The sequence below is a fragment of the Sus scrofa genome, chromosome 14 (genome assembly GCF_054392235.1).
Source record: "Sus scrofa isolate SSC_HxYL_T2T_F1_AM1 chromosome 14, Sscrofa_HxYL_maternal_Yorkshire_Landrace_v2.0, whole genome shotgun sequence".
In the NCBI taxonomy this organism is placed as follows: Eukaryota; Metazoa; Chordata; class Mammalia; order Artiodactyla; family Suidae; genus Sus; species Sus scrofa.
The window spans coordinates 52497552-52515116 of record NC_139396.1 but is presented as its reverse complement, the minus strand read 5'-3'; the positions used below and the strand labels follow the sequence as shown (position 1 = coordinate 52515116).

The 17565-nt window shown below is 41.3% G+C and overlaps 1 protein-coding gene across 5 annotated transcripts in view; it reads right to left on the bottom strand.

Annotated features, from left to right (window-relative positions):
- The window catches only part of ANAPC5 (anaphase promoting complex subunit 5), a 46709-nt gene that overhangs the window by 16200 nt on the left and 12944 nt on the right, over positions 1 to 17565 (bottom strand). For all 5 annotated transcript variants that reach the window (XR_014827276.1, XR_014827275.1, XR_014827277.1 and 2 more), the window contains exons 5-10: positions 14755 to 14821; positions 12044 to 12145; positions 10270 to 10460; positions 4902 to 4983; positions 4172 to 4261; positions 843 to 1024 (exon numbers count right to left, since the gene is read on the bottom strand). Coding sequence is in view for 2 of the 5 variants with exons in the window: in XM_001929287.6 (XP_001929322.1) it covers positions 843 to 1024; positions 4172 to 4261; positions 4902 to 4983; positions 10270 to 10460; positions 12044 to 12145; positions 14755 to 14821 (714 nt within the window). In the remaining 3 variants the exon portion in view is untranslated. The remainder of the gene's footprint in view (positions 1 to 842; positions 1025 to 4171; positions 4262 to 4901; positions 4984 to 10269; positions 10461 to 12043; positions 12146 to 14754; positions 14822 to 17565) is intronic.

Here is a 17565-nt window from a genome sequence, read left to right as displayed (position 1 = left end):
CAGACCTCAGGTATGGCCAAAAATAAGTTTACTTCCAGGATGAAGGAGGCTAAATGGCAATTATACACAAGGCTGGAGATAGAGAACACACCTTGGTTAACAGGAAAGCAACTTTCTTTCTATAATAGCTTTAGGGCTAAGGGATGCTCAACTTGAATGAGACTGTGGCCCATGCCTGCTGCCAACAGGAAGAGAAGTTCCCTTCTTAGAGCATGGGGTCTCAGTGCATGGAGTCAGGGGACCTGGCTTGAGTCTGAGCTCTGTCACTTGTTAACTCATTTGTGATCTGGGCAGATCAGATGTATGACTGTCCTATGTATCCAAGAATGGAGATCACCCCCTAGTTACCTGCCAGAGCAGTTGGGAGGAGTAAATAAAAATGGGCACAGGGAGGTCCCACTGTGGTTCAGTGGAAACGAATCTGACTTGCATCTGTGAGGACGCAGGTTCAATTCCTGGCCTCGCTCAATGGGTTAAGGATCTGGCATTGCCATGAGCTGCAGTGTAGGTCGCAGACGCAGCTCAGATCTTGCGTTGCTGTGGCTGCGGTGTAGGCCAGCGGCTATAGCTCCAATTCGACCCCTAGCCTGGGAACCTCCATAAGCCACGGATGCGGCCCTAAAAAGCAAAACAAAACAAACAAACAAGAAAATGGGCACAGGAAAAACCTTTGCAAAGTGTGTGCAAAGTAGAAAATGCTCCCAAATTATAATGCATTTTCTTTAATCCCCTGAACAAATAACTAGCATCCATTTGGCTTTCACAAAACCGCTTGCTAGCTTCTGCTCATCTATAAAAGGATTCATGCCCTCACAGCCTTGACCATCTACTTAAAGACCCACCTGCGGCCGTAGAGCCTCCAGATGGCTGTTTTCTGCGCGATGCTGATATCAATGAGCTCTGACAGGCTGTGTTTCCAGTGGAGCAGGTCGGAGTCCTTTAGGGCATCCATAAGTTTGTTCGCAGTCTTCCCAGCAAAAGCTCTTTGCTGAACTAGGGACTGTATTCCCAGGGAGGCGAGGTACTAAGGAGACGGACATACCCACAACTCAGGATAGAAATTACATGACAGAATGTTTTATTGAGAAATTTGGCATATTTCACATTTCAATACATGCCCAATGACAGCACTGTTTAAAAAGAAAGCACCAACAGCCTAACCCTGACCCATATGAGACATGTTCCTAAAAGTGGGAATGGAAGAGAGGCCGATGGTACAATGGGAAGAGCCAGGGATTTGAAGTTAAGTAGATGTGGACTTAAACACTGCCTCTGCCACTCACTATATGACCTAGGGAACAGTAACTTAGCTTCTCAGAAAGCCTCAACTTCCTCATCTGTAAAATGGCATCAAACCTATCATAAATAATTATTTTAAGGATAAAAATCAAATAGTGTATGTCAAAAGTGCTGGGCACAACAGGTAGTAGGAGATTTTAAATGGATGCCCATTGATGCAACTAGAGATCATCATACTAAGTGAAGTAAGTCAGAAAAGGAAAAACAGGAGTTCCTGTCGTGGCGCAGCAGGGGTGACTCTGACTAGGAACCATGGGGTTTCGGGTTCAATCCCTGGCCTCACTCAGTGGGTTGGGGATCCAGCGTTGCCGTGAGCTATGGTATAGGTCAAAGACACAGCTCAGATCCTGCGTTGCTGTGGCTGTGGTTGTGGCCAGCAGCTACAGCTCCGATTAGACCCCTAGCCTGGGAATCTGCATGTACTGTGGGAAAGGGCCTAAAAAGACAAAAAAAAAAAAGAAAGAAAGAAAGAAAGGGAAAGACAAATACCATATGATATCACTTATATGTGGAATCTAAAATAGGGCACAAACGAACCTATCTACAGAACAGAAACAGACCAATAGACATGGAGAACAGATTAGTAGCTGCCAAAGGGGAAGGGGAGGGAGTGGGATAGACTAGGATTAAGAGGTTGGTAGATGAAAACTATTACATTTAGAATGGATAGGCACTGAGGTCCTATTGTATAGCGCAGGGAACTATATCCAGTCTCTTGTGAAAGAACATGATGGGGAATGATAGGAGAAAAAGAAATGTATATATATGTATGACTGGGTCACTTTGCTGTACAGCGGAAATTGGCACAACACTGTAAATCAACTATAATTTTAAAAAATGAAAAAAAGTTTGCCTATTATGAGCATAATTTATCTTTTCATTAACTTCTGGTATAACTTTCAAGGATGAAAGCTCAGACCTGTTGTGGCGCAGCAGAAACAAATCTGACTAGGAACCATGGGGTTGCAGATTCGATCCTTGGCCTTGCTCAGTGGGTTGAGGATCCGGTGTTGCAGTGAGCTGTGGTGTAGGTTACAGATGTGGCTTGGGTCTGGCTGTGGTGTAGGCCGGCAGCTAGAGCTCCGATTGGACCCCTAGCCTGGGAACCTCCATATGCCGCAAGTGCGGCCCTAAAAAGCCAAAAAAAAAAAAAAAGGACAAAAGCACAACTAAAAAAAGCCCTCACTTAGGAGCTCGCTTAGTTGTGCAGTGGGTTAAGGACCTGGCATTGTCACTGCTGGTTGCAGCTGTGACACAAGTTTGATCCCTGGTCCTGGAACTTCTACATGCTACGAGCGCCGCCAAAAAAAAAAAAAATCCATAACAAAAACTGTGCTTAAGAAGTCTATCATTTATTTTAAAGAACCACTTACTTTTGCTATTACAATCAATTCTAAACATGTAAGTTTCATCTCCCAGAAATGAATCAACTACACAATGTATAGATTTTTTTTGTTCTTTTTATGACCACACCTGCAGCATGTGGAAGTTCCTGGGCCAGGGACTGAATCCGAGCCACAACCACACCTATGCCACAATGTCAGCAATGCCAGGTCCTTTAACCCACTGTACCAGGCTGGGGATCAAACCAGGGCCTCCATAGCAACCACAGCTGCTGCAGTCAGATTCTTAACCCACTGTGCTACAGCAGGAACTCCAACAATTTACAGCTTTAAAAAGCATATATATACATATATACATTTATGAGACAGAAAAAGGTTCTTTGAACAACAGTAATCTAGATTCTAAGAATCATTACTACTTCATGTGTAGACTGACTGTGCCCTTTCAATGCCCCTCAGTGTTTGTCACTGAGGAATATAATTCAGGTCCCTCCCTGTTATCCAAAATGTGAACGGACAAATCTGCTGGTCAGGTTTATTGGTTCCTGGCTCTGTTTATTATTTAAAACGACCAACAAACTTACTCTATAAAGAGCCAGATAGTAAATAATTTAGGTTTTGCTGGCCACATTTGGTCTATAGCATATTCTTTTTTGTCCCTCCCCCCCACCCCCGGCTATTTAAAAATGTAAAACTCATTCTTATCTTGAGGGCCATACATGAGCAGACAGTGAGCCAGATCTGGCCCATGGGCTGAAGAGTTTGCCAAGCCTTGGTTTAAAAATAAGGCTTTTCTGGAGTTCTCGTTTTGGTGCAGCAGAAGCAAATCTGACTAGGAACCAGGAGGTAGGGGGTTCAATCTCTGGCCTCACTCAGTGGGTTAAGGATCCGGCGTTGCTGTGTCTGTGGCTGGCAGCTACAGCTCCGATTTGACTCCTAGGCTGGGAACCTCCATATGCTGAGGGTGCGGCCCTAAAAAGCAAAAAAAAAAAAAAAAAAAATTTCTAAGTAAATATGTGGAAGTTAGTGTTGATCAATAAACAAAGATCTCATCTAATTGAGAGATGTTATTCGGATAAAGGGAGTAGAGAGAAACCTACCAAAAGAATATAGTGGTTTGGAGTTCCCGTCGTGGCACAGTGGTTAACGAATCTGACTAGGAACCATGAGGTTGTGGGTTCGGTCCCTGCCCTTGCTCAGTGGGTTAACGATCCGGCGTTGCCGTGAGCTGTGGTGTAGGCTGCAGACGCGGCTCGGATCCCGCGTTGCTGTGGCTCTGGCGTAGGCCAGTGGCTACAGCTCCGATTCAACCCCTAGCCTGGGAACCTCCATATGCCTCGGGAGCGGCCCAAGAAATAGCAACAACAACAACAACAAAAAAGACAAAAAGACAAAAAAAAAAAAAAAAAAAAAAAAAAAAAAAAAAAAAAAGAATATAGTGGTTTGATTAATAATTAAGGTCCTATGAAACTACCAAGCATAAAACCATACCATTTATTTAAACAATCTCACAGAAAAATGAGCCTTACCGGTAACCCAAAATGTACAGCTTTCTTCACAGAATGTTCTAGCAGAACATAGCTGTCAGATCTCTTCTGCCCCAGGACATAAAGCCAGCTCTGCCAAGGGGAATCATCAAAATGTATCATAACAATGATAAAGGCTAATGTTCTATTGAAAGTATGAGCATGGTTGTAAGAACAAATTAACTAGGGACAAAATAAATTCTCTGAAATACGTTTTCACAAATTATGAACCTAAATGAAACCCATCAAACACATTAAAATCATCAGACTGAAATAAACAAGCCATTGATCTTCTTCACCTCTGAGAGGAGTGAGTGGCAAATGTTCCAGACAAAAAGCATGAAGCCTCCATACCGCCTGTAATTAAGAAAGTGAAATTCTCAGGTGGTTGCTGAATTCTGTGTTCTCCTGGTGCCTGGCAATTATGCTTTGAAGGGACAAGGTCTTAATCAGTTACCAGGTACTGCAAATGCCAATGTTTAATGTGGTAGATTTGCATGGCAAGTGGCATTAAAATTCGTAAACAAGAAATGCCCCCAAGGTAAAACGGACATCAAGAATTAAGAAAGATAAATAAATATGGGTTGCCTTTCCTGAATTTCCCTGACCATCTATCTAGTTTCCCAACACTGCTAAGGACCATCCAACTGCAAAATAACTCGATTCAAATGGGGCCTTTCGAAGACAAACTCAACCCCAGGGCAGAACTTCCAGGACAGGAGGTTGGCCTCACCAAGCAATGCTGGAGACACACGTGATCGTTGGACTCCTGTGCGATCCTAATTGCCTCCTGCAGGGCAAGCTCTGCCTGTTGACTAAAGACAGACTCAACATTAATATCTCATTAACAACCACAAACATGTGCAAGCAACGGTAACAGGAAGTGATCTGTACAGTAATACACCAGCGTGCAGGCCTCTGGGTCAGAAGCTGAAACCATGGGCTTATTCCCTCAGAGGCATTCCCATCCTCCAGCAGCAAGAAACAGTAACAGTAGAGGTAACATGTCCTTTCTAAGGTGGATTTCTACTAAAAGGGACAAGGGATAATAACTTCTTCATCTCAGATCCTAAGGTGTTTTTTTTCTTTGTTTTTTTTTTTTTTAAGGTGTCTACTGCTGAGCGGAGGGACAAGGAAGGAATGTAAGATTTTACTTTTCATTGCCTTCCATTCTGCATTCTTTGATTTTTTTTTTTTTAAACTATGGCATTTGATACTCTTTCTTCTTCTTTGGACCTGGAAGTTTTTAAGTAGCTAAGATAGTGCTAAAACAAGAAACAATGTATTTTGAATGTTTTGCATCCTCTTGTGTAAAAAAAATTTTTTTGGACATACCTGTGGCATGTAGAAGTTCCCCACACAGGGATCAAACCCAAGTCACAGCAGCGACCAGAGCTGCCGCAGTTTGGGACAATACCAGATCTTCAATACACTGCACCACAAGAAACTCCAATTTTTATAATTTCTTTGCAACTAGTTTTAAAAAATATTTTGAGGATTTTCCTTTTTTTTTTTTTTTGGTCTTTTTAGGGTTGTACCCCAGCATAAGGAAGTTCCCAGGCTAGGGGTCAAATTGGAGCTTGTAGCTGCCAGCCTACACCACAACCACAACGATGCCAGATCCAAACCATGTCTGTAACCTACACCACAGCTCATGGCAACGCCAGATCCTTAATCCACTGAGCGAGGCTAGGGATTGAACCTGAATCCTCATGGATACTAGTTGGGTTTGTTACTGCTGAGCCACCATAGAAATTCCAGGTTTCTGCTTCTTTTTTGTGTGTCTTTTGTCTTTTGTCTTTTTAGGGCCGCACCTGCAGCATATGGAGGTTCCCAGGCTAGGGGTCCAATTGGAGCTGCAGCTGCTGGCCTACACCACAGCCACAACAACGCCAGACCCAAGCCACATCTGTGACCTACACCACAGGACCTACACCACAGCTCACTGCAACATTGGATCCTCAACCCACTGAGCAAGGCCAGGGATCAAATCCGCAACCCCATAGTTCCTAGTTGAATTCGTTTCCGCTGCGCCACGACGGGAACTCCCTGGGTTTTCACTTCTGAGACTGATTTTTTTCTGCTCACATCGTTTCCCTCCAGCTGGGATATTTCCCCCAACTCTCAACTTCCGTGGAAATTCAGCCTATTATTCTTGGCCCCACTGAGCTCTCACCTCTGAAAATGCTTAAAGAAATGCTATATGTGCCCCACCTTGCAGTGCTTAATTAAATACTTGATGAACTAGAAGATGATGCACCTTCTATTTATTTAATCTATATTAGCTTTATTTCTTCAAATTGTAGAGGGCACAGGTGATGTCTCAAAATTTGGGTTTCCCAGTGGCAAGTCATAGAAAAGAAGTTCTATAAAGGCCGGGTCAGTTAGGATCTCAAGATAGAGTCAGAAATTCTACGGGTACCACTTACTTAGGGAAAATTTTATGTAAAATTTTCCTTCAATATGAGCAATACCCTTACACAATTAATTTTAACTGGGGAGAAATGAATTGTTCCTCAATAACTACCTGTTTGTATAAAGAAACAAGAAACATTTTACCTATTTTACATTTCTTTTAAATCCCTTTCAATGCTGAGATGCACCGGAACTTAAGAGAACACAAGATGTTTGGAGGCAGGAAGCACATCTTCACACACAAGCCCTCAATAAGTAGTAGATTTAACTTTGTTGAACATCTGATGACCAAATAAATAATGCTGTGTTGGGGGGGGAAGAACTGTATAGATAATATACTAAAACAGGACTAAAGAAAGATTTTCCCCAGGTAGGAAGAAAAGGCAGACTATCAACACAGGAACTTCTGGTTAGGCAAATCCTTGAAGGACCTGTGGTTTTCCCCTGCTGCTAATCAGAAAAGCCTCTGATAAAAATTTTCACTAGGAGTTCCTGTCATGGCATAATGGAAACGAATTCAACTAGGAACCATGGGGTTTCGGGTTCAATCCCTGGCCTCGCTCAGTGGGTTAGGGATCCAGCGTTGCCGTGAGCTATGGTATAGGTCACAGACGCGGCTCGGATCTGGCATTGCTGTGGCTGTGGTGTAGGCTGGCGGCTACAGCTCCAATTCGACCCCTAGCCTGGGAACCTCCATATGCTGAGGGTGCAGCCCTAAAAAGACAAAAAAAATTTTTTTCACTAAAAGAGCCAGAGGCAAACTGATTATAATGCCTGAAACACATTGGCTGTCTAACCATTTGCAAAATGCCAGAGTGGGAAGACCTGTGGCCTCTAAACAACAGCTTCCTATGTCATTCAGAGTAGTCCTTGCCTGGTACTACAGGATCCTAACTGTTCTGACCCCTGCCCCCTCTACGACCTCATTCTCCTCTATTCCCCCCCTTACCTACAGCACTCCAACCACTCTCCTTGCTCCTCCTCAAATAGGCCAAGCACACTCCTCCCTCAGCTCAGGGCCATTGCACTTGCTATTCTAGCTGCTTAGAACACACTTTCTCCAGATACATGCACAGATTACTCACGCCCTCAATTACTCAACATCACTATTCAAATATTCTGTTAACAGAGGTTAGGGAGGGGCAAGCTGCTACCTTCATCGTCAAACAGAAATGTACAAACTGAGGAAGAAGTGATCTGTACATATATCTGGAAGAGTGTTACTTCTGAAAACAGCACTCCCCTTAACTCTCTAATCCATCCTGATCTATGACTACCTGATAAACTATAATCATGCTTAGCATTGTTTAATATTTATTTCCCCCACTGTAATCTCCAAGAGGGGTATTTTTTTTTTTCCTCTTTTTTCACTGCTGTATCCTCAGCACCTAGAACAGTGCCTAGGTCATAGTAGGTTCTCAAATCTTCACTATCCTATTAGCTAAGTGACAACGATTTACACAGGTTCATTGCTCCAGGACTAAAAACAAAGAAGCCTGGAGTTGAGTAATCAGAAATTAATTAGTAATTAATTCCATATAGTTAGCTGCCTATCCATTGATGATACTATAAATACAGAGAAATTCTGTACAGCAAGAGATTAATTATTTGTATCTAGCAGACTGATTACAAATTTCCAAACCCCAGGGTAAGCTGTGTGTTCACAGAGAAAAAGTTTATTGGTAAATATTACAAATGGTGCTCTTTATTATGAGTACATAAAAAAATGAAAGGCCCTGATCAAAGAAGTTATTAAAGTTGGGAAGACAAGAATTTTACTATTAAAAGTAAATCTCACAAAATCATGGAGTTGGGAGTAGCCATAAACATTTTTGGGGATTTCCTATCATGATTCAGTGGTAACAAATCTGACTAGTATCCATGAGGATGCAGGTTTGATTCCTGGCCTTGCTCAGTGAGTTAAGGATCTGGCATTGCCATGGGCTGTGGTGTAGGCCAGCAGCTATAGCTCCAATTCAACCCCTAGCCTGGGAACTTCCATATGCTGCGGGTGAGGCCCTAAAAAGACCAAAAAAAAAATTTTTTTTTGATACAAGTATCAATCTGATGCTTGAATTACCTAATGTCATCCCTGCTGCTGGCATAAGCACTCTGCTGAACCCTTGCTCAGAGAGTTCTACACAGGGAAACCTTACCCTTATAATGAGCAAAAACATTTTGCCCTTTAACTTGCACTTACCACCAGCTCTCAATCTAAGCCTTTTTTTTTTTTTTTTTGCCAAACTTATGGCACCTAGAAGTTCCCAGGCCAGGGATCAAATCTGAGCCCACAGCTGCAACCTTGGCCACAGGTGCCACAACATCAAGTCCTTAACCCTCTATGTCACAGTGGGAACTCCTGTAAGCCCTTTTCACATGACCTCCACTACAGGAAGACGTCAAACACATGCCTGGCTAAAGCATTTCTTTTCCAGGCTAAATATTCTCACATCCTTCCCAAACTATTTTCATAACATGGCTTAAATGCCTCCAATGAAACTGTCCCACACACAAGCTCCAGCTTGTCTATGTCCCTTTTTAAAATGTGCCATCCAGGAGTTCCCGTCATGGTGCAGTGGAAATAAATCCAACTAGGAACCATGAGGTTGCGGGTTTGATCCCTGGCCTTGCTCAATGGGTTAAGGATCCAGTGCTGCTGTGAGCTGTGGTCTAGGTCAAAGATGCGGCTCAGATCTGGTGTTGCTATGGCTGTGGCGTAGGCCCACAGCTGTAACTCCAATTTGACCCTTATCCTGGGAACCTCCATGTGCCACAGGTGCAACCCTAAAAAAAGCAAAAATAAACAAAATAAAATAAAATGTGGCAACCAGAAGTTAACAAATTCCTAGTTGTTGCCTAGGCCAGATAGCAAGGGGTAGAAGTTTCAATTCTTCACCTTTGGACACTATACTTCCATTGATACACTCTGGTTTCTATTCATAGACACCTGGGGCAGAATTTTTCTTAAACGGGAAAAGTGCCCATTTTTCCTAAGTGGGCAAAAGCCACAAGGGAGGCAGAGAAAACTCTTTCAATAAGCAATTTCCTACATTTTCACCATTACATTATTTCATTATATCCAAAACATCCTCTGTATTTTGAAAGTTTTTAACCTCTTAACTCTATTTACTAAATAACTGATCAGTTTTCCTATTTTTACTTATTAAAATCATAGGCATATCTTAGCAATGGCATAAGTCAGTGTCACCTCACTGAGCTGACTGAATTCCAACCAAAAGCACAATCATGTGACTTTCGGTAAACCGTGCAGTCCCTCATCCAAAAGTACAACTTCCTTTTGGCCTTTTGAAATACTGAAAATAACTTTTACATCCCCATTATTACCTCTGAAAAATCCTGTTGGGAATCTCTGGCCTAATGACCTAATTTCCTTTTAATTCAGTGGCTGTTGAGAATTCTTAGAAGTAATGAAAGAGGCCATGTATTTAATAGTGATGTTAAATAGTGACACCAGGGGGCAGACTCTTTTGGCAGAAGCTTTTCATGAACTTTTTTGTCCAGTGCAAAAAGCTTCCTTTGGAAGTTATTAATGAGTCCAAGCTGAACACTTTATTTCTTTTATCCTTCTTTTTTTTCAATATAATACATTTACAAAAATACATCTTAGTTAACATTTGAGAGATAGTTTCTTCAATTTCTGCATGGACATAAATATATAAACTTACTAGTGGCCAAAGCGGCAATGCAGGGCGGCCAGGTTCAGAGCAGCGTATCTCAAGCTCCGGCCATAACCCTCTTCCCCGTTACTTTTGCTTTCGGCTCCGGTAAGAATCAGGCGGTCAAAATAATGAAGGAGGCTGTGTGTTGAACTGAAAACGTCTTGGACCCGGAGGTTGTTTAAGTAGCTGAGATAGTGCTAAAAACAAGAAACAATCAACGTATTGTAAATGTTCTGCTTCCTCTTGTTTTTGTTTTTGTTTTTGTTATTGTTGCTGTGCCTGTGGCATGTGGAAGTTTCTGGGTCAGGGAGCAAACTCGCACCACAGCAGTAACCAGAGCACAGCAGTGACAATGCTGAAGCCTTAATCCAATGAGCCACCAAGGAACTCCCCTCTGTGTAAGATTAATTCAGAAAGATCCACTGGCTGCAAACAGCTGTGTATCTATCCCCTACCCTTCTACCAAAACAGTCATAGTTTAGCTTAATCTTTCACCCTAGGCAGAATAAAATGGGCTTAAGGTACATTGGTTGGTTTACCTCCTGGAGTCCCTAAATGAAAAAATGGGGGTTCCTTGGTATTTATGTCAGAGTTTTATCCTAAATATTCATCCATATGCCACTGGTTATCAACCATGGGTGACATGTGAGGATGGACAGGGACTCACCCAGCTCAGGTATCAAAGAACAGTCAGTATAAAAATAAAGATGGAAAACCTGAATTTGTATAAAACCAATTTTTCTAAATGTCCAAATAAAAAAACAGGGAAACTTTTACTAGTTTATGAGTTTTAGAAGTTAATTATCTTCTATGGGCACTATTTTCATTTTGCTTTGTTCACCGAATTAAACTTCCCTCTGGAAGGCAGATCCCAGTTACCAAGGAGCAAAGCAAATATATTTCTATATGTGGATAAAATTAGATGGCTAATCCAGGTACTATTAAGAAAGTTCTGGAGTTCCCATTGTGGCGCAGTAGTTAACGAATCCGACTAGGAACCATGAGGTTGTGTGTTCGGTCCCTGCCCTTGCTCAGTGGGTTAAGGATCCGGCGTTGCCGTGAGCTGTGGTGTGGGTCGCAGACATGGCTCAGATCCCGCATTGCGGTGGCTCTGGCGTAGGCTGGCAGCTACAGCTCTGATTAAACCCCTAGCCTGGGAACCTCCATATGCCGCGGGAGTGGCCCTAGAAATGGCAAAAAGACAAAAAAAAAAGAAAAAAGAAAAAAGAAAGTTCTCAGGTTAAAAATCCAACAAGAAACGGAATTATTTTAATTAAAAAAAAAAAAACTTGACCAAAAAAGGAGAAAAGAAAATAATTTTTAGGCCTCAAATTAAAAAAAAAAAAATTGGACAGGGAACCATATCCAATCTCTTGAGACAGACCATGCTGGAAGGTAATACAGGAAAAGGAATGTATATATACATATGACTGAGTCACTTTGCTATACAGCAGAAATTGGCACAACACTGTAAATCAACTATAATTAAAAAAAATTTTTTTTTAACCAGTCTAGTCTATCATCTCTAGGCCACACATCAAAACATCAGATAGATGAGTGAAAAAGAATACCAATAGTCTAAAGAAATCCCTACTGGCCCAGGAATGAGGGTGGGAGGGAAAGTTTTGCAACTTAGGCTGAACTGTTTTCTTGCCAATAACTTGATTTCTTTCCAAGAATCTGGGTCAACGGACGAATCCCCATTTGCATGACAACTCAAAAGGAAGAGCAGTCTAGTCCCTGCTGTCCAACTGGCCAATAAATTTTAGGAAAGACTCACCGCTTCAGCAAAATCAGGATTAAATTTCAACAAGTTGTTCAATTCTTTCTGCAAAGAAGCTGGAGTGAGGGCTTTGGTCTCATCATTCTTTAGCAAAGAAGCCTGAAATTTTAAAAGGACAACATACTAGAAATGGCCAATAAACGCAGGGAAATGCATACTAAATGGCATCATCTGATGACTTTCTTTTCTGCACCTACACTCTCCTCTTGACCATGTAGAACACTGTTTTCTCTTTCTGGAATTCTAAGCCCCCCAACCACTGTCCCCATCCGCTTACTCTTCTATGCAAACTCCTGCTCAGCCTTCAGGGCCCAATTTAGACTTCAGCCACCTGCGTCTATCACCTTCTAAACTAGGTAAAGCCCTATAAACACCTACATGGTCCCATAAGCCCCTGCACTAACTCTTGGGCAGTACTTATCAAATTAAATTAAAAGTGCAAACATGCAAGCACATACACACACACATACACACATACATACACACACACATACACATACGCACTCCTAGACTCTAAGTGCCTTCAAGGCAGGAAGTGTGTATCTTCGGCCCAGCAAAGGGCCTAAAGGCACACACTTGCCCTGCTCCTGGTTATTCGATTCATATGGATGGTACCAGCAACAGTTGTATAAAATATGTGGAAAAACTATTTCTAAATTAATTATTAGTATGTAACTGGGTTATAGACTCTTCAATTTTACCTAGACAAATTTTGATTTGTAAGTAACAATTTCTAGTTCCATTTTAATTAATTACTATTAGAGGAGATTCCAAAAATACAGAAAAGCACACAGAAGAAAAACAAAAACCATCTGTAATTTCTCCACCCAGAAGTAACACTATTTTTTATGCCAATGTATCTTATGCCAGTCTTTTTTCTGTGTGTGTATACATATATTTATGTATGTGTTTACACATATGCATGTGTACACGCCCTTTTAAGAAAAGGTGACTATATCATTTTATTACTTGTTCTTTTCATTTAATAACATATTATAAACTTTGTCTCATCATCAAATGGTCTTTGAAAATACAATTTTTAAAGCAAAAGTATTAACCCTTTGTAGTATGTATTGCAAATCCTTTCCCCCATTTTGTCATCTGACTGTTAATTTTGTTAGAACACGTACTGACATGCAGACGTTTTTAATTTTATGCTGAAAAGTCAAATGATCTTCTCCTACATCTTTTCTTCCACAGCTTTTATGTTCAGAAAGTCTTTCCCCACCCAGAGATCAGTTAAAGGTTAATATACAGTTCCTTCTAGTCTAATTATAACTTTAAATGTCTACATTTAAGCTTTTAATCCACCTGTAAAGTACTGAGGTGCAAAAATGAGGTGAGGATCCAGTTGTATTTTCTCCTCTACAGTGAACCAATTGTCTAGACGGGTTTTTCTAACCTGTTTAAAATTCATCTACAGGGGTGATTCTATCACCTGCAGCTAGATCTAAACATTACATCTTCCTAAAGAAAGAAAATTCATTTAAAAAATTAGGGAAAAGTAGGAAAATAGAGCAAAAATCAAAATTCTATGGTAAAAATTACATGGAAGAAAAATATTCAGCTTGTGTTACAGAAAGAAAGAAAGAGATGGAGTTCCCGTCGTGGCGCAGGGTTCCTAACGAATCCGACTAGGAACCATGAGGTTGCGGGTTCGGTTCCTGCCCTTGCTCAGTGGGTTAACGATCCGGTGTTGCCGTGAGCTGTGGTATAGGTTGCAGACGCGGCTCGGATCCCGCATTGCTGTGGCTCTGGCATAGGCCGGTGGCTACAGCTCCAATTGGACCCCTAGCTGGGGAACCTCCATATGCCGAGGGAGCGGCCCAAGAAATGGCAAAAAGACAAAAAATAAATAAATAAATAAATAAATAAATAAATAAATAAATGGGGGAAAAAACGGAGAAAGAAAAAAAAAAAATGAAAGAATATGGTTCAAAAACACGAGAAACTGAAGTTTCCATTGTGGCTCAGCAGGTTAAGAACCCGACCAGTATCCATGAGTATGTGGGTTTGATCCCTGGCCTCACTCAGCGGGTCAAGGATCCAGCATTTCCATGAGCTGTGATGTAGGTAGCAGACACAGCTCAGATCCAGTGTTGCCATGGCTGTCATAGGCCAGCAGCTGCAGCTCAGATTCAAGCCCTAGCCTGGGAACTTCCAAAAACTGTGGGTGTGACCCTAAAAAAAAAAAAAAAAAAAGTTAAAAAAAAAAAAAAAAAAAAAACCACCAGAAGAGTTTGGAGTAAAGAGGACTAATGTGTGCAACCTGAAATGTGTCAAACAATAAGATGAAGTGGTAGCTAGACAAGCAGATATATGATAAATGGAAGAAAATATTAATTGCAGGATCTAGATGATAGACATACAGATATTCACTGTACAGTGCTTTTCCATTTTTACTTCTGTTTGAAAATGTCCATGATAAAATGTTGGGAAAAGGGAAGTAAGTCTTCTAAATCACATTTTGGGGCTGTGCTGGCCACACACCATTACTAAATGAATCTGCATTACAACTCTAATAGAGAAATAAAATCACACACAAAATGAGAAGAGACACAGAACTATAATTGCATTTAGTGAAGAAAAAAGGTCCAGGAATAAGAGATAATGCCTCTTCACAAATAAACCTACTCATGTAACAAACATATAACATATAATGTCACTGGATTAAAAAGAGTTCAGGACAAATTACAGAACCAACATACCTGTTGAGAAAGAAAAAATTCTGCTTGTTTTTGGGACAGAGGCCCACTGCAAGACACCTCCTCTTCTCTGGAAAAAATAAAACAAAAATAATAAAGAATTGCACAATAGTATAGATGGTAGTGCTTACAAAGTCAAATCAATTTTGCATCATAAGAGATTAAAAACTATTAAAATAAATTCTCTCTTCTTAGGAATTAGAAAAGACATACTTAAAAAGTGATGCTGAATGACCTGCCAAAGTCCACACAATTACAGACAGATTTAGGTCTCAACTCTACACAGCCCTCAGCATGATCTAAAATGCCTAGTCTGTCATCCCTGATTTAAAGCCCTTCTGTGGTACCCCATCACCTTCCAGAATAAAGTCCACACTGCTCAGCAGGGCAGGTGCAATGCTTCCTGAGCAGTCCTACCCCTCTCCTCCACCTTTGCTTTCTCACCTACACCCCAGCCCTGGTGAACTCCTTACAATCTGCTATCATGCCAAATTGCCAGTCCTGGCTCCCCTTCCCTTGCTTCCTCAACTTACAGAGCCTATTTTTCCATCCACTGTTGAACTGTGGTACCATCTGTCATTCAGAATACTTCAAGTGCCATATCCTGCAAGAATCTCTCCTGACATCTCTCATTTGAGCTCCCACTGCCTTCCAGAGATACTTATCACAGCATCTAGCACTGTCACACTTGGCTGTTCTTACTTGCATTTGCATGTGAACAGCCAGTCCATGCCCAGGCACATTAGGAAATGAATGAAGAAAGAGTTTCTAACTCCTCTATACACATACAAAATAGTGTTCTGTTCAAGAAAAAGAGGAGTTCCCTGGTAACCTAGCAGTAAAGGATTCAGTGTTGTCACTGCCATGGCTCAGGTTGGATCCTTGGCTCAGGAATTTTTGCATGCCGAGGCTCAGCCAAAAAACCAAAAAAAAAAACAAAAAACAAAAACAGGAAAAAGAAGGCTCATTTAAGAAATAGCCGTTTGCCTAGAAGTTCAGATTACATAGACTAAACAAGACATATACTCCTATAAATATAGATTTAAGAAATCTATGTTTGTACAATATAAAATAGTCTTATTTAAAGAGCAAAGGATGAATAATACCCTTTTGCCACATGACTCTGAAGCAATGGCTTCTCTACGTAGGATGACAATAAGTATAAAAATCAACATTTATTCATCAATAATATTTTTATAAGCACTCTAATATAGCAGTTCTCATGCTGTTTCATGCAAACAATATGTAAATGAGTATTCTAGAAGGAAAAAAAAATGCTTCTGAGGTTAAAACACTTGGGGAAAGTTGTATGCTCTCTTCCTTGGGGATTCATGACACACATTACAGAAATCTAACAGAGAGACATTTCATTCACTTTTGTTTAATGTACCATATACCAAACTCAACTGAACAAAGAATCTTTTCCTCACATCTCTCAAGAAGCCCTAGCATTCCATAGGAAACACTTTGGGAAGAGCTGCTCTAATATTCTCCTGCTTTTGTTTTTTTTTTTAATTTTTTTATTTTTTGTCTTTTTGCCATATCTTGGGCCACTCCTGTGCATATGGAGGTTCCCAGGGTAGGGGTCCAATCGGAGCTGTGGCCACCGGCCTACACCAGAGCCACAGCAACGTGGGATCTGAGCCACGTCTGCAACCTACACCACAGCTCACGGCAATGCCAGATCCTTAACCCACTGAGCAAGGCCAGGGCTCGAACCCACAACCTCACGGTTCCTAGTCAGATTCGTTAACCACTGAGCCATGACAGGAACTCCCGCTTTCATTTCTGGTACGAGGCAGCAGATCAGATTCTGCAAGTAGTAGAGCTGCCAAGGACCAGCCCCGCCCTGGCATCAAAAAAATCAGTGAGACAACAGTGACCTAGAAGGAAATGGAAAAAAAATTCACGGGCCAAGTTCTCAAATGGAAAAGTGCCTGGGTAATAAGACGCCCTTTTCTCTTACCACAGCCCTCAAAGTAAGGAAGCCCAAGGCTTGAAATGAATACGGCTGTACACAAAAGGGCTCGAGACAGGTGAGACTCTGAATGAAATGGGACACACCATGCCTGGTCCCACCCTCCTCCTCTAAGGTCCATGATGCTCAGTGTTACCAAATGCTTTATTTACTTTAACCCTTTCCCCAAAAAGAGTTGAGGTAGCCTATAAGAAAGGACTCAAGAACAATAAGATTAATAAAAAGAGAAAGAGAAAACCAGAATCAGGCAAAGCGAAACTGCTGCAAAAGAAGGCAAACACATTTATTATAAACGAAGATCAAATTTGGCTCTGGCCACCATCAAACTCCTGGAAGAGAACAGAGGCAAAACACTCTCTGACATCAACCTCATGAATATTTTCTCAGGTCAGTCTCCCAAAGCAACAGAAATAAGAGCAAAAATAAACCAATGGGACCTAATCAAACTGACAAGCTTTTGCACAGCAAAGGAAAGCAAAAAGAAAACCAAAAGACAACTTACAGAATGGGAGAAAATAGTTTCAAACGATGCAATGGACAAGGGCTTAATCTCTAGGATATCCAAGCAACTTATACAACTCAACAGCAAAAAAGCCAACCACCCAATTGAAAAATGGGCAAAAGACCTGAATAGACCGTTCTCCAATGAAGATACACAGATGGCCAACAAGAACATAAAAAAAATGCTCAACATCCCTGATTCTTAGAGAAATGCAAATCAAAACTACCATAAGATAACAGCTCACACCAGTCAGAATGACCATCATTAATAAGTCCACAAATAACAAACACTGGAGGGGGTGTGGAGAAAAGGGAACCCTCCTACACTGTTGATG